At 53.1% G+C, this 20847-nt stretch overlaps 2 protein-coding genes across 3 annotated transcripts in view; both read left to right on the top strand.

Moving 5' to 3' along the window:
• Positions 1-4732, top strand: part of eps8l2 (EPS8 signaling adaptor L2) — a 56779-nt gene extending 52047 nt beyond the window's left edge. The window contains exons 20-21 of the mRNA XM_088935219.1: positions 647-779; positions 1591-4732. Coding sequence (XP_088791345.1) covers positions 647-779; positions 1591-1668 — 211 coding nt within the window. The 3' untranslated portion in view covers positions 1669-4732. The remainder of the gene's footprint in view (positions 1-646; positions 780-1590) is intronic.
• A 1155-nt stretch (positions 4733-5887) lies between these two features.
• On the top strand, positions 5888-19474 carry polr2l (RNA polymerase II, I and III subunit L). 2 transcript variants are annotated; one of them, XM_088934701.1, is made up of 3 exons: positions 5888-6033; positions 8354-8562; positions 18246-19474. In XM_088934701.1, exons 2-3 carry the CDS (start codon positions 8468-8470, stop codon positions 18352-18354), a joined length of 204 nt encoding a protein of 67 aa, XP_088790827.1. In that variant the 5' UTR covers positions 5888-6033; positions 8354-8467; the 3' UTR covers positions 18355-19474. The 2 variants fall into 2 exon arrangements, with proteins under 2 accessions (XP_088790827.1, XP_088790828.1); XM_088934702.1 differs by having other exon boundaries at positions 6001-6035; positions 8367-8562.
• The last annotated feature ends 1373 nt before the right edge of the window (positions 19475-20847 follow it).

The raw sequence follows: 20847 nt of genomic DNA on the forward strand, positions 1-20847 counted from the left end.
AGTCAGTGTGTCTGTATTAACCCCTCTCTCTCAGTGCAGTGTTAATGTACTGGAGTGTCCAGTCAGTGTGTCTGTATGAACCCCTCTCTCTCAGTGCAGTGTTCATGTACTGGAGTGTCCAGTCAGTGTGTCTGTATTAACCCCTCTCTCTCAGTGCAGTGTTGATGTACTGCAGTGTCCAGTCAGTGTGTCTGTATTAACCCCTCTCTCTCTCAGTGCAGTGTTAATGTACTGCAGTGTCCAGTCAGTGTGTCTGTATTAACCCCTCTCTCTCTCAGTGCAGTGTTAATGTACTGGAGTGTCCAGTCAGTGTGTCTGTATGAACCCCTCTCTCTCAGTGCAGTGTTAATGTACTGGAGTGTCCAGTCAGTGTGTCTGTATGAACCCCTCTCTCTCAGTGCAGTGTTCATGTACTGGAGTGTCCAGTCAGTGTGTCTGTATTAACCCCTCTCTCTCTCAGTGCAGTGTTAATGTACTGGAGTGTCCAGTCAGTGTGTCTGTATTAACCCCTCTCTCTCTCAGTGCAGTGTTAATGTACTGGAGTGTCCAGTCAGTGTGTCTGTATGAACCCCTCTCTCTCAGTGCAGTGTTCATGTACTGGAGTGTCCAGTCAGTATTATGTGCTGTATTGACCCCTCTCTCCCAGGACGGTGGAGTGCCTGGGGATCCTGACTGGAGCCCAGCTGTTCTCTCTGAATAAGGAGGAGCTGCGGAAGGTGTGTGGGGACGAGGGCTCCAGGGTCTACAGCCAGACCACAGTGCAGAAGGCCCAGCTGGAGGTGAGGCAGCAGCTCAGGACAGGCAGGCCGTCTATACAGGAGCAGATTGTAAAGGAGCCCGGAGCTTATGTAGAGTAATATACAGCATGAAGAAGGCATATAATCAGAAGCTTCAGGACACCCATCTCTACTGCCCCACCTAACATTCTCTTGAAATCAGAGAATTGTAGTGATGTCCAGTCATCTGTATTAACCCCTCTCTCTCTCAGTGCAGTGTTAATGTACTGGAGTGTCCAGTCAGTGTGTCTGTATGAACCCCTCTCTCTCAGTGCAGTGTTAATGTACTGGAGTGTCCAGTCAGTGTGTCTGTATTAACCCCTCTCTCTCTCAGTGCAGTGTTAATGTACTGGAGTGTCCAGTCAGTGTGTCTGTATTAACCCCTCTCTCTCAGTGCAGTGTTCATGTACTGGAGTGTCCAGTCAGTGTGTCTGTATTAACCCCTCTCTCTCAGTGCAGTGTTAATGTACTGGAGTGTCCAGTCAGTGTGTCTGTATTAACCCCTCTCTCTCTCTCAGTGCAGTGTTAATGTACTGGAGTGTCCAGTCAGTGTGTGTGCATTAACCCCTCTCTCTCTCAGTGCAGTGTTCATGTACTGCAGTATCCAGTCAGTGTGTCTGTATGAACCCCTCTCTCTCAGTGCAGTGTTAATGTACTGGAGTGTCCAGTCAGTGTGTCTGTATTAACCCCTCTCTCTCTCTCAGTGTTCATGTACTGGAGTGTGAGACTTCAGGCTCATTCAGATCATCTGTATATAGAGTAATGAAGGCCCGAATGGCCTCCCCTCACCCTTCGCCTCTTGTGTTTCTCTCAGAAGAGCCAGGGGGACTCGGAGCTGCAGGAGATCATGAAGAGGCGGCAGGAGAGGGTCGACTCCAGCTCGCAGCCCTGAGCGTGCTCGCAGCGCCTGTCAGCTGCGCCCCAGTGAGCGTGAGGTCACAGCAGACTGGCCCCTGCCCACACGGCCACCCTTCCCACAGTCCCCCACTCTGGTCTGCTCTCACTGCACGGCCAGTCTCGTTATGTCATAACAGTGACATCACAGGGATCCCAGCACTGGAGTGACATAAGCAAGGAGAACAACTCAACTCCACACTGTGGACAAGCCGTCCCTTTCTCTACCCCATCTCTCTGTCTCTCCCAGTGTCTCTCTCTGTCTCTCCCAGTGTCTCTCTCTGTCTCTCTCACTGTGTCTCCATGTCTCTCTGTCTCTTTGTCTCTCCCACTGTGTCTCTCTCTGTCTCTCCCAGTGTTTCTCTCTGTCTCTCCCACTGTGTCTCTCTCTGTCTCTCCCAGTGTCTCTCTCTGTCTCTCCCACTGTGTCTCTCTCACTGTATGTCCCTCTGTCTCGCTCACTGTCTCTCTCTCTCTCCCACTGTGTGTCTCCATGTCTCTCTATCTCTTTGTCTCTCTCTGTCTCTCGCACTGTGTGTCTCTCTGTCTCTCCCACTGTGTGTCTCTCCCTGCATTCAAACACATCACCATCTGTTGCTGTGTTTGCCTGAATGTCTGTGTCCTGCCCTGTTTCAGCTGTGTCTCTGGGCTTATCCTCTGCTCTTGCTGGGGCCCAGACCTGCAGGCCCTGTGATCGATTGGCTCTCAAACACACAAAAGACTGTGCTGGACCTGTTTCCTGAATAAATACCACTCACTGTAGCTCTACACACACAGTGGGGTGCTGGCAGGGTTTGGGGTACAGTATAAGAAGAGGGGGTTCAGACTGGAGGACCCACCCTGCAAGTTAACATGACGAAATCCTCTATATTAGAAACAAAGGCTATTAGTATCACTAGAGTAGGAGCTTCAGTGGGCATTTCTCAATTTTGTCTAAATGAATACTGTAATAAAGCTGGACTAGAGAGGGGATCTAGGCTTGTCTTTTGCATTGTAAACAGAATAGGAGGCTCTTCTTTGCACAGAGGGTGGTGGGAGTGTGGAACAAGTTGCCCAGTTGTGCTGTTAAAGCTGATGCCCTGCGTTCTCTTTGTCCATTTTGAGGGTGTAATTCTGTAACCCCTGAGCAGCTGCCAGCACAGAGTGCTCGTTAGGGCTCTGAAGACTCGTTAATCCTAGCGAATCGTAGTTATGAATCACACTGTCCTCAGGGGGTCGATACTGACAGCTGCAACCATACTAGTCTGCAGATCCATGAAACCCAAAGGGGTCTGTTCAGCTGCGTTCCTGAGACCCCCTCCCCCCCCAAAACGGCAGCTGGGGTCCCCGAGAGACCTGGCCGAGCTGGGGGGGGGCTCAGGTCAGAGCAGCTGTCGGGCAGCCTGGCCCCCGGGTTCGAGCAGGCTCCAGTCAGGGATACGCCTCTGTGCAGCTGGTGCCAGGGGGTTTGGGGTACAGGGGGTGCCAGTGTGGTGCCCCTGCAGCCTGCTGGTGGAGGGAGGGAGTATCTTTGCTTTTCCTTCTTTACTCATTCATCTCCAAAAACACGAACTCTTGCAAAATCAGTCCTGCGTCTTGTAAATCCAGCTCCCCAGTGAACGCGCTGCTCCCGGCTCTGCGGGCCCTCTGGGGATCGGCGAGTGCCGAAGGATGAGCCCACCCCAGCGAGGGCGCCGGGCGGGGGGGGGTTACTGCGGTGTCAGGCGATATCGCTGACCCTTGTACTGGCGCTCCGTGAAGCAGCGGAGCGGACTGATAAGGGCTGATAGCGGAGGCGAAGGTCTCTGGCCCAGCGCCGCGGGGACGGAGGTCACGGCGCGTCGGCTCGGGTGACAGCCGCGCCCGAGCGCAGGGCTGTGTCGTGCTGCCCCCTGCTGGCCGCGTCGGGTATCGCGCCCGTCCGGCCCACACTGGGGAACATGGCGAAATGCACTGGGATTTTAAATAACCACAGAAAGTCACGACCTCGGTTTAATGTCTCATCCGCACAAAGGCGCCTTTTTTTTACAGTATAGTGTCCCCGTCACTACACTGGGGCAGCAGGGTGAGCGCCCCCTGCTGGCCCCACTAACACCTCTTCCAGCAGCAGCCTCAGCTTTCCCAGGAGTCTCCCCTCCAGGTACTGACCAGGCTCACACCTGCTGGGCTCCAGTGGGCTGCCAGCTGGGAGCTGCAGGGGTATACGGCTGCTGCTGTGTTGCACTGACATATAAGATAGTCCATCCATCCCTCTTCCAGCCGGTTTATCCAGGACAGTGCGAGGGAGCTGGAGCCACACAGGGCACACACACGCTTTCAAAGACACACTCACAAAGGACACACACACACACACACAGACTCACACAGATTAACACACAAGGTGGATCTTAGTGGAATCCACGAGGAAGATCAACACCTGAGGATTAATTGTACTGACAGGGTGCCGAGTGCTGAGTCACAGTAAATGTGGTCTGACCCCTGACCCCTGACCCCTGACCCCTGACCCGAGGAGGAGTGACCCGGGGAAGGAGGAGGAGGAGGAGGGAGGCGGGACAGCACACGTACAGCACAGCGGGGAACGATTCCTGACCTCTTCCCTCCCAAACGTTCATCATCATCATCATCATCAGAAACTTTAACAGTTTCGATTCTGCCTTTAAAAGTTTCATCGAGGAAAAAAAGGGTAGAAAAAAGACAGAGGAAGGAAGCCGCAGTCCTCAAGGTCTTTCAGGTGTCTGGGATGACCTGCAAACTCGTCAAGAAGTTTGAAAAGGGCTGCCGGGCCAGAATCCACATTTGTAGCTGGGCCACATATGGAAAACGTCATTTCACACTTGTTGAAGAGCTCGCAGATCATGCCAGCCGTCGGAAAAACCTCCACCTTCTCTTTACCCCTCAGTTAGCTCTTCCCCACCTCTGATCTCCTTTCGTTCTTCTCCTGTCTCCCTGTTTCTAGATCATGGGTGGGTTTATACAGTTTGATTAGGTGCCACGTCTGTGACGCCCTGCTGATTGGTCATTATTGTACACGGCACCATGTCATAATCTTTGCTTTTCCCGAAAGACCAATAAACAAATCAAACATAAAAGTCGCATCTGAAGTGCTTTACAGTGGGTGTAAAAAAAGTCGTTTTAAGACTAGCAAGTTACAAAGTACAGAAAGGAAAGCCGATCGCTTAGATGTGCAGCAGGAATTGGAACAGGGAGAGGACAGATTCAAATGCTCTCAGGGCGGCAGACTGTCTGACATCCGTGGGGAGAGAATTCCACTGTTTTGGGGCGCAGCAGGAGAAGGCCCTATCCCCCACAGAGTGTGGACGTCATTATAAATTCGTCATAATAATAATAATAATTGCTTACACTTATATAGCGCTTTTCTGGACACTCCACTCAAAGCGCTTTACAGGTAATGGGGATCCCCTCCACCCCCACCAGTGTGCAGCCCCACCTGGATGATGCACCAGAACGCTCACCACACACCAGCTCTCAGTGGGGAGGAGAGCAGAGTGATGAAGCCAGTTCATAGAGGGGGATTATTAGGAGGCCATGATTGGTAAGGGCCAATGGGAAATTTGGCCAGGACACCAGGGTAACACCCCTACTCTTCTCGAGAGACACCCTGGGATTTTTAATGATCACAGAGAGTCAGGACCTCAATTTTACATCTCATCCGAAGGACGGCGCCTGTTTACAGTATAGTGTCCCCGTCACTATACTGGGGCATTAGGACCCACACAGACCGCAGGGTGAGCGCCCCCTGCTGGCCCCACTAACACCGCTTCCAGCAGCAGCCTCAGCTTTCCCAGGAGTCTCCCATCCAGGTACTGTCCAGGCTCACACCTGCTGAGCTCCAGGGGGTTGCCAGCTGTGAGTTGCAGAGTGATATGGCCATAGCGTGTAAATTCCAGGCATCGCTAACTGGGAGGCTAGAAGCTTTTGAATGAAATGCATTTACGAAAGTGAGGGAAATATTGTTACAACAGCAGCGGCAGGAGCAGTAATCCCGTTGATCGTGTCGCGCTCTTACAGCAGGGGAGAAAAAAGCTCGATGACCTCATGAAAGGATGAGAAATCCGCCGTCGAAAATCGCAAAAGGAAAAATCTAGAACCCGGAGGACGAATTGACCCACCGGGACACCGTTGCTCAGAACGTACCAATATTGAGAAAATAGGGGTCAGCTAAGAATCGTATTATTATCCTGTTTCCTTATGAACCCAACTTTAATTTAGGCAATGGAAATATGGGATTATATTAGAAAGGTCTTTAGATTATTAATAATAATCGACGATTGCGTCATTAATAGTACTGCGCCCATTAGTTCTTCTTTATAGCCCCTGCGCTGTGTGGTCTGTTCCGGCAGTGTGGCTGACGCGTGTGTGGACGGTGAGTGTCAAGAATTCAGAACAATTTCATCTTTAATTCGTATAAACTGGGAGTTGGAACGATAAAGCGGCGGTGGAGCCGCACTTATTTTAGGGTCTAGGTTATCGAGGGTCCTGCAGGGAGCTGTTTTGTCTAGTTTCAGTCACTTTAACGAGCTTTAGCGTGTCTGTGGTGTGGTCACCGGTGTGGCAGTAGCTGGTTGTTGATGGAGGAGAAGCGGGAAGAGAGATCGCAGACTTGCTGGATTATAAACAGTGTTTCCGCAGTGATAAGGGACGTGTTGCCGTGGTCGTGCTGTAAAACGGGGAGATCTGTGTTCAGGTCGTGTGCGAGATGAGCGTCTTGTGGAGACGCTGCGTCTCCGCATGGCGACGTGATCACGCGTGTGTGGAAATGCCTCCCGTGTGCCTCTGAGGACAGGAATGGAGATACGGGGTGTCCGGCCGGAGAATGAGAATGCACCCGCCCCCCCCCGTGAGGCCTGGCCGTGAGAGCAGGGGCGAATTAAGGTGATCGGAGGCCCCTAGGCTACAGGTTGTGTAGACACCCCTGGCCATCCCATTACCAGGAGAAAGCGAGAGAAATAATAATAACTAATAATTCAGTGATGTGTTCAGAGTCGGAGCTGCTACCGCCGATTCACACGGAATATGACGCGGCACACACACACACACACACAACTATAGCCTGTACTGTAAGTACAGCAATGCAGCCAATAAATCAGCTTCACAGCCAATCAGCGAGCTGACAACAGAAATCATGTGAGTTTTTTTATTTATGCACAATCAGAACACAAATCATGTGCAACAACAACACGATCAGCACAGCAGAGACCAGTGAGCACCCTGGGCGAGCGCATTATTACAAGAACAACACCAGCAATCCCAGGACACAGTCAGTCAGTCAGTCAAGACACTGCATCTACGATGAGATAGGAAAGATACAGGCCACAAACCAAACAGCAGGGCCCCCAAAAACACGTTCTTACCTGTAGAAGCTTTTCTTTCCTGTTTTCCTTGCAGCTCAGCTATGACCCGCAGTTGTTGTAGCACTGGCTGGGGTCGGGGTCTGGGGTCAGGGTCCAGCTCAGGCCGACTAGACGACGATCCAGCAGACTTGAAATAACCAGTCCGTCTGGGGATCTTTTTCAGCAGAGCCTGCTCCTGCTGGGCTTTTCGCCGTTGGGCCCCGCTATCACGTTCTCTATCGCCCACGCAGCTGAGAGCCAGCGTGCACTTGCACCCAGGGTGACCCGCAGGGCGACACCACAGTGATATCAGCTCCGCCGGAATACATTTGAACTGCGAACCCATGGCGTCTGATGGAGCCTGCTCGCAGAATCTGGGTGTTATTCTGTACCCATAGAGTGGTAGGAGCTGTGAACTCCTGCTGAATTCGCATGCTAAGCTCTACCCTTCAGGCTGGCTTGAGCACAGATGCTTCTCCCTCCCTGTGCTGAACTCCCACCTTCTGTACTAAACACCCTGATGGGGAATGTTTACACTAAACTCGCTGATAAGAAAGGAATGTTTTAAGTGCTTTCCGAGTCCTGGAGTTTCTTGAGAAAGCTACCTCAAAGACAGGAGGGGGAGGGTGTAGAGAAAAGTGTATATAAGCTCCCCCCTGAGCTACTATAACTCCTTATTGTGGCTCCTTGTATGCCTACAGTAAAGCTTGGCTGGACGAACAGACACTTCAGGCTCGAATCTCTTGGTTTCTACACATCTATCCAATCATCAATTCACAGGCTATTCAGTGAGGCCCACAGGTCCGTTACAAAATAATAATAACGTAACAAATTCGGGTTCTGGGGCTTGTGCCCTCGCTGCCTGGGCTCGAACCCGGGTCTTGCTGGCTAAACTAAAGGAGACCTTCCTCAGCCTGGGCGGCTGAGATCCCTGTTATGCGCAGGGGCGTGTTCGTTACAGTAACAATAATTCTGGCCAGTCAGGGGCCCCTGGTCAGTCTGGGCCTCCAGGCTACAGCCTATGCCAGCCTGTTTGTTAATCCGCCCCACTTGTGAGAGTGCACCCCCACTCGGAGGCCTGGCTGTGAGGGTGCACCCCCCAGCTCCTAGTGCCAGCTGTGAGGGTGCACCCCTCTGCTCCTAGTGCCAGCTGTGAGGGTGCACCCCCCAGCTCCTAGTGCCAGCTGTGAGGGTGCACCCCCCAGCTCCTAGTGCCAGCTGTGAGGGTGCACCCCGCCCTGCAGGGGTTGCTCACAGCGGTGTCTCTGGGGTGACGTGCCCCCGCGGGCTCGGACAGAGGAATCGCGCTGGTCATGCGGGCCGAGGGCCTGACCGCTCTGCTTGACTCTGCAGGTGCCTGAGTCCCGCCTGAGTCCCGCCTGAGTCCCGCCTGAGTCCCGCCTGAGTCCCGCCTGAGTCCCGCCTGAGTCCCGCCTGAGTCCCGCCTGAGTCCCGGTCTCCGCGGCGATGATCATCCCTGTGCGCTGCTTCACCTGCGGCAAGATCGTGGGGAACAAGTGGGAGGCGTACCTGGGGCTCCTGCAGGCGGAGTACACTGAGGGGTGAGTGTGTGTGTGTGTGAGAGAGAGTACACTGAGGGGTGAGTGTGTGTGTGTGAGAGAGAGTACACTGAGGGGTGAGTGTGTGTGTGTGAGAGAGAGAGAGTACACTGAGGGGTGAGTGAGTGTGTGTGTGTGTGTGTGTGTGTGTGTGTGTGTGTGTGTGTGAGAGAGAGTACACTGAGGGGTGAGTGTGTGTGTGTGAGAGAGAGTACACTGAGGGGTGAGTGTGTGTGTGTGAGAGAGAGAGAGTACACTGAGGGGTGAGTGTGTGTGTGTGAGAGAGAGAGAGTACACTGAGGGGTGAGTGTGTGTGTGTGAGAGAGAGAGAGTACACTGAGGGGTGAGTGTGTGTGTGAGAGAGAGAGAGTACACTGAGGGGTGAGTGTGTGTGTGTGAGAGAGAGAGAGTACACTGAGGGGTGAGTGTGTATGTGTGAGAGAGAGAGAGTACACTGAGGGGTGAGTGTGTGTGTGTGAGAGAGAGAGAGTACACTGAGGGGTGAGTGTGTGTGTGTGTGAGAGAGAGAGAGTACACTGAGGGGTGAGTGTGTGTGTGTGTGTGAGAGAGAGAGAGTACACTGAGGGGTGAGTGTGTGTGTGTGTGTGAGAGAGAGAGAGTACACTGAGGGGTGAGTGTGTGTGTGAGAGAGAGAGGACACTGAGGGCTGAGTGTGTGTGTGAGAGAGAGAGAGAGGACACTGAGGGCTGAGTGTGTGTGTGAGAGAGAGAGAGAGGACACTGAGGGCTGAGTGTGTGTGTGTGTGTGAGAGAGAGAGAGTACACTGAGGGGTGAGTGTGTGTGTGTGAGAGAGAGAGAGTACACTGAGGGGTGAGTGTGTGTGTGTGTGTGAGAGAGAGAGAGTACACTGAGGGGTGAGTGTGTGTGTGTGTGTGAGAGAGAGAGAGTACACTGAGGGGTGTGTCTGTGTGTGTGAGAGAGAGAGAGTACACTGAGGGCTGAGTGTGTGTGTGAGAGAGAGAGTACACTGAGGGCTGAGTGTGTGTGTGAGAGAGAGAGTACACTGAGGGCTGAGAGTGTGTGTGTGAGAGAGAGAGAGTACACTGAGGGGTGAGTGTGTGTGTGTGAGAGAGAGAGAGTACACTGAGGGGTGAGTGTGTGTGTGTGAGAGAGAGAGAGTACACTGAGGGGTGAGTGTGTGTGTGTGAGAGAGAGAGAGTACACTGAGGGGTGAGTGTGTGTGTGTGAGAGAGAGAGAGTACACTGAGGGGTGAGTGTGTGTGTGAGAGAGAGAGGACACTGAGGGCTGAGTGTGTGTGTGAGAGAGAGAGAGAGGACACTGAGGGCTGAGTGTGTGTGTGAGAGAGAGAGAGAGGACACTGAGGGCTGAGTGTGTGTGTGTGTGAGAGAGAGAGAGTACACTGAGGGGTGAGTGTGTGTGTGTGAGAGAGAGAGAGTACACTGAGGGGTGAGTGTGTGTGTGTGAGAGAGAGAGAGTACACTGAGGGGTGAGTGTGTGTGTGTGTGTGAGAGAGAGAGAGTACACTGAGGGGTGTGTCTGTGTGTGTGAGAGAGAGAGTACACTGAGGGCTGAGTGTGTGTGTGAGAGAGAGAGTACACTGAGGGCTGAGTGTGTGTGTGTGAGAGAGAGAGAGTACACTGAGGGGTGAGTGTGTGTGTGTGAGAGAGAGAGAGTACACTGAGGGGTGAGTGTGTGTGTGTGAGAGAGAGAGAGTACACTGAGGGGTGAGTGTGTGTGTGTGTGAGAGAGAGAGTACACTGAGGGCTGAGTGTGTGTGTGTGTGAGAGAGAGAGTACACTGAGGGCTGAGTGTGTGTGTGAGAGAGAGAGAGTACACTGAGGGGTGAGTGTGTGTGTGAGAGAGAGAGAGTACACTGAGGGGTGAGTGTGTGTGTGAGAGAGAGAGAGTACACTGAGGGGTGAGTGTGTGTGTGTGAGAGAGAGAGTACACTGAGGGGTGAGTGTGTGTGTGAGAGAGAGAGAGTACACTGAGGGCTGAGTGTGTGTGTGTGTGAGAGAGTACACTGAGGGCTGAGTGTGTGTGTGAGAGAGTACACTGAGGGCTGAGTGTGTGTGTGTGTGTGAGAGAGAGAGTACACTGAGGGCTGAGTGTGTGTGTGTGTGAGAGAGAGAGTACACTGAGGGCTGAGTGTGTGTGTGTGAGAGAGTACACTGAGGGGTGAGTGTGTGTGTGTGAGAGAGTACACTGAGGGGTGAGTGTGTGTGTGTGAGAGAGTACACTGAGGGGTGAGTGTGTGTGTGTGAGAGAGTACACTGAGGGCTGAGTGTGTGTGTGTGTGAGAGAGTACACTGAGGGCTGAGTGTGTGTGTGTGAGAGAGTACACTGAGGGCTGAGTGTGTGTGTGTGTGAGAGAGAGAGTACACTGAGGGCTGAGTGTGTGTGTGTGAGAGAGAGAGTACACTGAGGGCTGTGTGTGTGTGTGTGAGAGAGAGAGTACACTGAGGGCTGAGTGTGTGTGTGTGAGAGAGAGAGTACACTGAGGGCTGAGTGTGTGTGTGTGAGAGAGAGAGTACACTGAGGGCTGAGTGTGTGTGTGTGAGAGAGAGAGTACACTGAGGGCTGAGTGTGTGTGTGTGAGAGAGAGAGTACACTGAGGGCTGAGTGTGTGTGTGAGAGAGAGAGTACACTGAGGGCTGAGTGTGTGTGTGTGAGAGAGAGAGTACACTGAGGGCTGAGTGTGTGTGTGTGTGAGAGAGAGAGTACACTGAGGGCTGAGTGTGTGTGTGTGAGAGAGAGAGAGTACACTGAGGGCTGAGTGTGTGTGTGTGAGAGAGAGAGTATGTGTGAATTGAATTGAGTACACTGAGGGCTGAGTGTGTGTGTGTGTGAGAGAGAGAGTACACTGAGGGCTGAGTGTGTGTGTGTGTGAGAGAGAGAGAGTACACTGAGGGCTGAGTGTGTGTGTGAGAGAGAGAGAGTACACTGAGGGCTGAGTGTGTGTGTGTGAGAGAGAGAGAGTACACTGAGGGCTGAGTGTGTGTGTGAGAGAGAGAGAGTACACTGAGGGCTGAGTGTGTGTGTGTGAGAGAGAGAGTACACTGAGGGCTGAGTGTGTGTGTGTGAGAGAGAGAGTACACTGAGGGCTGAGTGTGTGTGTGTGAGAGAGAGAGTACACTGAGGGCTGAGTGTGTGTGTGTGAGAGAGAGAGAGTACACTGAGGGCTGAGTGTGTGTGAGAGAGAGAGAGTACACTGAGGGCTGAGTGTGTGTGAGAGAGAGAGAGTACACTGAGGGCTGAGTGTGTGTGAGAGAGAGAGAGTACACTGAGGGCTGAGTGTGTGTGTGTGTGAGAGAGAGAGTACACTGAGGGCTGAGTGTGTGTGTGTGTGAGAGAGAGAGTACACTGAGGGCTGAGTGTGTGTGTGTGAGAGAGAGAGAGTACACTGAGGGCTGAGTGTGTGTGTGTGTGAGAGAGAGAGAGTACACTGAGGGCTGAGTGTGTGTGTGTGTGAGAGAGAGAGTACACTGAGGGCTGAGTGTGTGTGTGTGAGAGAGAGAGAGTACACTGAGGGCTGAGTGTGTGTGTGAGAGAGAGAGTACACTGAGGGCTGAGTGTGTGTGTGTGAGAGAGAGTACACTGAGGGCTGAGTGTGTGTGTGTGAGAGAGAGTACACTGAGGGCTGAGTGTGTGTGTGTGAGAGAGAGTACACTGAGGGCTGAGTGTGTGTGTGTGAGAGAGAGTACACTGAGGGCTGAGTGTGTGTGTGTGAGAGAGAGTACACTGAGGGCTGAGTGTGTGTGTGTGTGTGTGAGTGTGAGAGAGTACACTGAGGGCTGAGTGTGTGTGTGTGTGTGAGAGAGAGGACACTGAGGGGGGTGTGTGTGTGTGTGAGAGAGTACACCGAGGGCTGAGTGTGTGTGTGAGAGAGAGAGTACACCGAGGGCTGAGTGTGTGTGTGTGTGAGAGAGAGAGAGAGAGTACACCGAGGGGTGAGTGTGTGTGTGTGTGAGAGAGAGAGTACACTGAGGGCTGAGTGTGTGTGTGTGAGAGAGAGTACACTGAGGGCTGAGTGTGTGTGTGTGAGAGAGAGTACACTGAGGGCTGAGTGTGTGTGTGTGAGAGAGAGAGTACACTGAGGTGTGAGTGTGTGTGTGTGAGAGAGAGAGTACACCGAGGGCTGAGTGTGTGTGTGTGTGAGAGAGAGAGTACACCGAGGGCTGAGTGTGTGTGTGTGTGAGAGAGAGAGTACACCGAGGGCTGAGTGTGTGTGTGTGTGAGAGAGAGAGTACACCGAGGGCTGAGTGTGTGTGTGTGTGAGAGAGAGTACACCGAGGGGTGAGTGTGTGTGTGTGTGAGAGAGAGAGTACACCGAGGGCTGAGTGTGTGTGTGAGAGAGAGAGTACACCGAGGGCTGAGTGTGTGTGTGAGAGAGAGAGTACACCGAGGGCTGAGTGTGTGTGTGTGAGAGAGAGAGTACACTGAGGGCTGAGTGTGTGTGTGTGAGAGAGAGAGGACACTGAGGGCTGAGTGTGTGTGTGTGAGAGAGAGAGGACACTGAGGGCTGAGTGTGTGTGTGTGTGAGAGAGAGAGAGGACACTGAGGGCTGAGTGTGTGTGTGTGTGAGAGAGAGAGAGGACACTGAGGGCTGAGTGTGTGTGTGTGTGAGAGAGAGAGAGGACACTGAGGGCTGAGTGTGTGTGTGTGTGAGAGAGAGAGAGGACACTGAGGGCTGAGTGTGTGTGTGTGAGAGAGAGAGAGGACACTGAGGGCTGAGTGTGTGTGTGTGAGAGAGAGAGAGGACACTGAGGGCTGAGTGTGTGTGTGAGAGAGAGAGGACACTGAGGGCTGAGTGTGTGTGTGAGAGAGAGAGAGAGGACACTGAGGGCTGAGTGTGTGTGTGAGAGAGAGAGAGAGAGTACACTGAGGGCTGAGTGTGTGTGTGAGAGAGAGAGAGAGTACACTGAGGGCTGAGTGTGTGTGTGAGAGAGAGAGAGTACACTGAGCGCTGAGTGTGTGTGTGAGAGAGAGAGAGTACACTGAGCGCTGAGTGTGTGTGTGTGAGAGAGAGAGAGTACACTGAGGGCTGAGTGTGTGTGTGTGAGAGAGAGTACACTGAGGGCTGAGTGTGTGTGAGAGAGAGAGTACACTGAGGGCTGAGTGTGTGTGTGAGAGAGAGATCTGATCACATTCTCTCATTCTGATCACATTTACACCCTGCACACACTGATAGACAAACACGTCCACCAAAAACACAAAGGAAAAATTTTTGCCTGCTTTGTCGATTTCAAAAAAGCATTTGACTCGATTTGGCATGAAAGATTGTTTTATAAACTACTCCAAAGCGGCATAGGGGGCAAAGTGTACGACATAATTAAATCAATGTATTCAGAGAGCAAATGTGCAGTGAAAATTGGAAACAAAAGGACTAAATTCTTCACCCAAGGCCGCGGGGTGAGACAGGGCTGCAGCCTGAGCCCAACACTGTTCAATATCTATATCAACGAATTAGCAGGAATGTTGGAGCAGTCTGCAGCTCCTGGTCTCACACTACACGACACAGAAATCAAGTTCCTGCTCTACGCAGATGACCTGGTCCTGCTGTCGCCCACAGAACAGGGGCTGCAGCAGAACCTGGCACTGCTGGAGCAGTACTGTCAGACCTGGGCACTGACAGTCAATCTGGACAAGACCAGAGTTATGGTTTTCCAGAAGAAAGCCAGACCTCAGGGAAACAGGTACAAATTCACACTGAACAACAACACATTGGAGCACACATCCAGCTACACATATCTCGGTCTCACCATCAGCTCTTCCGGGAGTTTTGACCTGGCAGTGAAGGCACTGAGGGAGAAGGCACTCAGGGCTTTCTACGCAATAAGAAAGAGGCTCTTCAACATCAACCCACCAACAAGAATCTGGCTCCAAATACTTGAAAGTGTAATCCAACCCATTGCCCTATACGGCAGTGAAGTGTGGGGTCCCCTCACAGACCAGGATTACACCCAATGGGACAAACACCCCACAGAAACTCTGCACATGGAGATCTGTAGAAACATCCTCCGTGTGCAGAGAAGAACTCCTAACAACGGGTGCAGGGCCGAATTAGGCCAGTACCCACTATTGATAAACATACAGAAAAGAATATTCAAGTATTGGCTACACCTAAAAAACAGTGACCAAAATTCCTACCACCACAAAGCCCTGCTGAGCCAAGAGCTGAGCCCAAAACAGAGCCCCCTGAGCCAGCTGGTCCTGAGGCTCACTGACCTGAGCCACACCGACACTAACCAGCCTCAGGACAGCACTGCTAGAGCACCACAACCCAGACTCAACCACATCACAGCACAGATCAAACAGCAATATCTCACACACTGGGACACACACACACAGACACAACATAAACTGGAATGTTACAGAACCTTAAACAGACAATACACACTAGCTGAATATTTGACCAAAATAAAAAATAACAAACAGAAACAGACCCTGACGAAGTACAGGCTCAGTGACCACAACCTGGCCATAGAAACTGGGCGACACAGGCAGACCTGGCTGTCCAGAGAGGACAGGCTGTGCTCCCACTGCCAGCGGGGAGAAATAGAGACAGAGGTGCACTTCCTACTGCACTGTGACAGATACTCTGGGATTAGAGAAACATTCTTCCCTAAATTCAGAAATCTAATCCCAGAGTTCCCACACCTGCCAGAATCACAACGGGTCCCAATCCTACTGGGAGAGGGAGGAGGGAACTCAGTTGAACTGGCAGCCCAGTATGTGATCTCCTGTCACAGCCTGAGGAACAGTGAGTCTGTCTCCCAATAATGCTCCAGCCGCCTACAGAATATGTCAATATTGTATAATATGTCTTTGTTGTAAATGTTTGTAATATGTCTGTAGATTTTATTTTACTTCTATTTTTGTTTTGTTTCATGTAAATATCATTACTTCCATTTGCTTTGGCAACACTGATTGTACCCATCGGTCATGCTAATAAAGCACCTTGAATTGAATTGAGAGAGAGTACACTGAGGGCTGAGTGTGTGTGTGAGAGAGAGAGAGTACACTGAGGGCTGAGTGTGTGTGTGAGAGAGAGAGAGAGAGAGTACACTGAGGGCTGAGTGTGTGTGAGAGAGAGAGAGAGTACACTGAGGGCTGAGTGTGTGTGTGAGAGAGAGAGAGAGTACACTGAGGGCTGAGTGTGTGTGTGTGAGAGAGAGAGAGTACACTGAGGGCTGAGTGTGTGTGTGAGAGAGAGAGAGTACACTGAGGGCTGAGTGTGTGTGTGAGAGAGAGAGAGTACACTGAGGGCTGAGTGTGTGTGTGAGAGAGAGAGTACACTGAGGGCTGAGTGTGTGTGTGTGAGAGAGAGTACACTGAGGGCTGAGTGTGTGTGTGTGTGAGAGAGGACACTGAGGGGGGTGTGTGTGTGTGTGTGTGTGTGAGAGAGGACACTGAGGGGGGTGTGTGTGTGTGTGTGAGAGAGGACACTGAGGGGGGTGTGTGTGTGTGAGAGAGAGTACACTGAGGGCTGAGTGTGTGTGTGAGAGAGAGAGTACACTGAGGGCTGAGTGTGTGTGTGAGAGAGAGAGTACACTGAGGGCTGAGTGTGTGTGTGAGAGAGAGAGAGTACACTGAGGGCTGAGTGTGTGTGTGTGTGAGAGAGAGAGAGTACACTGAGGGCTGAGTGTGTGTGTGTGTGTGAGAGAGAGAGAGTACACTGAGGGCTGAGTGTGTGTGTGTGAGAGAGAGAGAGTACACTGAGGGCTGAGTGTGTGTGTGTGTGAGAGAGAGAGAGAGAGTACACCGAGGGGTGAGTGTGTGTGTGTGAGAGAGAGAGAGTACACCGAGGGGTGAGTGTGTGTGTGTGTGAGAGAGAGAGTACACTGAGGGCTGAGTGTGTGTGTGTGAGAGAGAGTACACTGAGGGCTGAGTGTGTGTGTGTGTGAGAGAGAGAGTACACTGAGGGCTGAGTGTGTGTGTGAGAGAGAGAGTACACTGAGGGCTGAGTGTGTGTGTGAGAGAGAGAGTACACTGAGGGCTGAGTGTGTGTGTGTGTGAGAGAGAGGACACTGAGGGCTGAGTGTGTGTGTGTGAGAGAGAGAGGACACTGAGGGCTGAGTGTGTGTGTGTGTGAGAGAGAGAGAGGACACTGAGGGCTGAGTGTGTGTGAGAGAGAGAGGACACTGAGGGCTGAGTGTGTGTGTGTGTGAGAGAGAGAGAGTACACTGAGGGCTAAGTGTGTGTGTGTGAGAGAGAGAGGACACTGAGGGCTGAGTGTGTGTGTGTGAGAGAGAGTACACTGAGGGCTGAGTGTGTGTGTGTGTGAGAGAGAGTACACTGAGGGCTGAGTGTGTGTGTGTGTGAGAGAGAGGACACTGAGGGCTGAGTGTGTGTGTGTGTGAGAGAGAGGACACTGAGGGCTGAGTGTGTGTGTGTGAGAGAGAGGACACTGAGGGCTGAGTGTGTGTGTGTGAGAGAGAGGACACTGAGGGCTGAGTGTGTGTGTGTGAGAGAGAGGACACTGAGGGCTGAGTGTGTGTGTGTGAGAGAGAGGACACTGAGGGCTGAGTGTGTGTGTGTGTGTGAGAGAGTACACTGAGGGCTGAGTGTGTGTGTGTGTGAGAGAGTACACTGAGGGGTGAGTGTGTGTGTGTGAGAGAGAGAGAGTACACTGAGGGGTGAGTGTGTGTGTGTGAGAGAGAGAGAGTACACTGAGGGGTGAGTGTGTGTGTGTGAGAGAGAGAGAGTACACTGAGGGGTGAGTGTGTGTGTGTGAGAGAGAGAGAGTACACTGAGGGGTGAGTGTGTGTGTGTGAGAGAGAGAGAGTACACTGAGGGGTGAGTGTGTGTGTGAGAGAGAGAGAGTACACTGAGGGCTGAGTGTGTGTGTGTGTGAGAGAGAGTACACTGAGGGCTGAGTGTGTGTGTGAGAGAGAGAGTATAATATTTATAATATGTCATTGTTGTAAATGTCTGTAATATGTCTGTAGATTTTATTTTACTTCTATTTTTGTTTTGTTTCATGTAAATATCATTACTTTCATTTGCTTTGGCAACACTGATTGTACCCATCGGTCATGCTAATAAAGCACCTTGAATTGAATTGAATTGAATTGAATTGAGTACACTGAGGGCTGAGTGTGTGTGTGTGTGAAAGAGAGAGTACACTGAGGGGTGAGTGTGTGTGTGTGAGAGAGAGAGTACACTGAGGGCTGAGTGTGTGTGTGTGTGGCAGCTCTCCTCTGTTTCCTCTCTCCTTGTCTCTCTCCCATGATTCTTCCCTCTTCTGATTCTCTCTCCCCCTGGAGGGCCCAGCCGTGCGCCCCTGTGTCACTGTGCCCCTGTGTGCTGTACCCCATGCCCTGTGTCACTGTACCCCAGTGTCACTGTGCCCCTGTGTGCTGTACCCCTATGGCCTGTGTCACTGTACCCCTGTGTGCTGTACCCCTATGGCCTGTGTCACTGTGCCCCTGTGTCACTGTACCCCTGTGTGCTGTACCCCTATGGCCTGTGCCCCTGTGCCCCTGTGCCCTGTGTCACTGTGCCCCTGTGTGCTGTACCCCTATGGCCTGTGCCCCTGTGTGCTGTACCCCTATGGCCTGTGTCACTGTGCCCCTGTGTGCTGTGCCCCTGTGTCACTGTACCCTGTGCCCCTGTGTGCTGTGCCCCTGTGTGCTGTACCCCTATGGCCTGTACCCCTGTGCCCTGTGTGCTGTACTGACTAGCCTGCTCTCTCTCCCAGCGATGCCCTGGACGCTCTGGGTCTGAAGAGGTACTGCTGTCGCCGGATGCTCCTGGCTCACGTTGACCTCATTGAGAAGCTGCTCAACTACGCCCCCCTGGAGAAATGATTAGTGTGCACGCTGATGGGCACAGTGCCCCCTCCTGGAGCCCCGGTCAGTGTGCACACTGGGCACAGCGCCCCCTCCTGGAGCCCCGGTCAGTGTGCACACTGATGGGCACAGCGCCCCTCCTGGAGCCCCGGTCAGTGTGCACACTGATGGGCACATCGCCCCTCCTGGAGCCCCGGTCAGTGTGCACACTGACCAATACCACGACTCACCGCAATGGAAAGACCTCGCTGGCATGCTGATCAAATACTTCCACCTCAGTGGATAGGACTGACCGCCTGACCCCCCTCCCCACAGTGGACAGGACTGACCGCCTGCCTCCCTCCCCACAGTGGACAGGACTGACCGCCTGCCTCCCCCCCCACAGTGGACAGGACTGACCGCCTGCCTCCCCCTCCCCACAGGGGACAGGACTGACCGCCTGCCTCCCCCCCCCCACAGTGGACAGGACTGACCGCCTGCCTCCCCCCCCCCACAGTGGACAGGACTGACCGCCTGCCTCCCCTCCCCCACAGTGGACAGGACTGACCGCCTGCCTCCCCTCCCCCACAGTGGACAGGACTGACCGCCTGCCTCCCCCTCCCCACAGGGGACAGGACTGACCGCCTGCCTCCCCCCCCCCTCAGTGGACAGGACTGACCGCCTGCCTCCCCCCCCCCTCAGTGGACAGGACTGACCGCCTGCCTCCCCCCCCACAGTGGACAGGACTGACCGCCTGCCTCCCCCTCCCCACAGGGGACAGGACTGACCGCCTGCCTCCCCCTCCCCACAGTGGACAGGACTGACCGCCTGCCTCCCCCCCCACAGGGGACAGGACTGACCGCCTGACCCCCCTCCCCACAGTGGACAGGACTGACCGCCTGCCTCCCCCCCCCCACAGTGGACAGGACTGACCGCCTGCCTCCCCCCCCCACAGGGGACAGGACTGACCGCCTGCCTCCCCCCCCCCACAGTGGACAGGACTGACCGCCTGCCTCCCCCCCCACAGGGGACAGGACTGACCGCCTGACCCCTGTGATCTCCAGCAGTCTCCCTCCTCTTCACATCTGCTGTGGATTGTGCCTGTGAATTACTCTGTTAATAGTGTTTTGTAAAATAAAGATATAACATTTTTCTTGAATGGACTTTTCTTTATAAGTAAAATGTGTGGCCTGGGCCTGCAGCACATAATCATTGTTTTTCCTTAAAGGCACTGTAGAAAAAGTTTACTATGTCTTTTAGATGAAGTTGTAGTACGCAGACAGGCTCATTGTTACTGAACCTAGTTGGGCTCTGAGCACAGTGGCTTGGGGCTCGTTAAAAGGATGTTCAGGAAGAGGCGATGTCTCGTGTGTAAAACCCTGATCCAGCGCCTTGCTGGCCTGTTCCTGAGCAAGCTGCTCTGAGCTCTTGTCGGTACCCGTCCCAGGACACAGGTCCCAGGCTGGGACAGCACGAGGGACAAGACGCAGGGGCGCCTCAAGGACACCTGAGCAGCAGTGAAGAGAACTTGCAAACTCCCCCGAGAAGGATCCTGGGGGCAGCCGTCCAGGTGCGACGCCTGCGTTTGATATCGTTATATTTCACATTCGCGCCTGCGTTGCCTTCTGCTCAGTCACTCCTCTCGCTGGGAATTCAAGCGGGGAGCTGCGTCCGTGCCGCAGGAACAGGTGAAGGTTTATTGACAGCTTCTCTTTTTCAGCCCGGAACAAACCTGGACTTGTGCCTGAACTGAAACGTGACCTTGCGGGAGGCGGCAGTGAGCGCTGTGTGGGTACTGGTGGCACAGCAGGGGCAGTGTGCTGGGGGAGTGTTCGTTAAGATTTCAGTTGCATGGTTTGGGGTGTTAAGGTACCATTCACTCCCGATGTGCTGTCGGCACGCAGCGGTGCCCTTGTTTCTTTACGTGCTGCTGTGTCACTTGAGTCACAGGCTGGTTCACTGCTCATCTGGATCCTGCAGCCGCAGCACAGATGGAGACCGTTGCTCAGCTTTTTATATGAAGTATATCAGCATATTTTTTCTTTGGTGTGTGTGTGCTCTTTTGAAAGGTCAATGAATTTACTTTCACTACCCTGCGTGGCGAGCTCTGTACTCCGAACTGGTGTGTTTCTGGACAGGATTCGGTCCGGTCCAGCTGGGGGCCTGGAGGGCAGAGACGCGCGTCAGTCTTGCTTTATGCGCCCCAACCGCCTGCGGATGCCTGTAACAGTAACGCAAATGGGGGGGAGGGTCTAACGGTGGGATTGTAGTGTGTCCTGTAATTCTCTTTATTGTCCCTTTCTTTCTGAAATTGCACTTCATTTAACAACTTACAAAGCGCAATTTACTTTCTTCTGTTCACACCTATCTGCTACGGACGCTGAACAGGCTAATTTTCGGGCAGCAACTCCGAGCTTGACGGATTGGGTCCTAGTGGAAGCGGGCGCCGGGTTGTCGTGGTTTATATGACACGACCGCATTTGAAAACCCAATACGTTTCATCTCCACCCCTACAATGGGTGGCGCTTGAAG

This window comes from Atractosteus spatula, chromosome 16 (genome assembly GCF_055471065.1).
Source record: "Atractosteus spatula isolate fAtrSpa1 chromosome 16, fAtrSpa1.hap1, whole genome shotgun sequence".
In the NCBI taxonomy this organism is placed as follows: Eukaryota; Metazoa; Chordata; class Actinopteri; order Semionotiformes; family Lepisosteidae; genus Atractosteus; species Atractosteus spatula.

Excerpts from the sequence above, each read along its gene's own strand:
- polr2l (XM_088934701.1), top strand. The coding sequence starts at position 8,468 with ATGATCATCCCTGTGCGCTGCTTCACCTGCGGCAAGATCGTGGGGAAC. Across the intron at positions 8,563-18,245 it reads CAGGCGGAGTACACTGAGGG|CGATGCCCTGGACGCTCTGG; the intron begins GTGAGTGTGTGT and ends TCTCTCTCCCAG.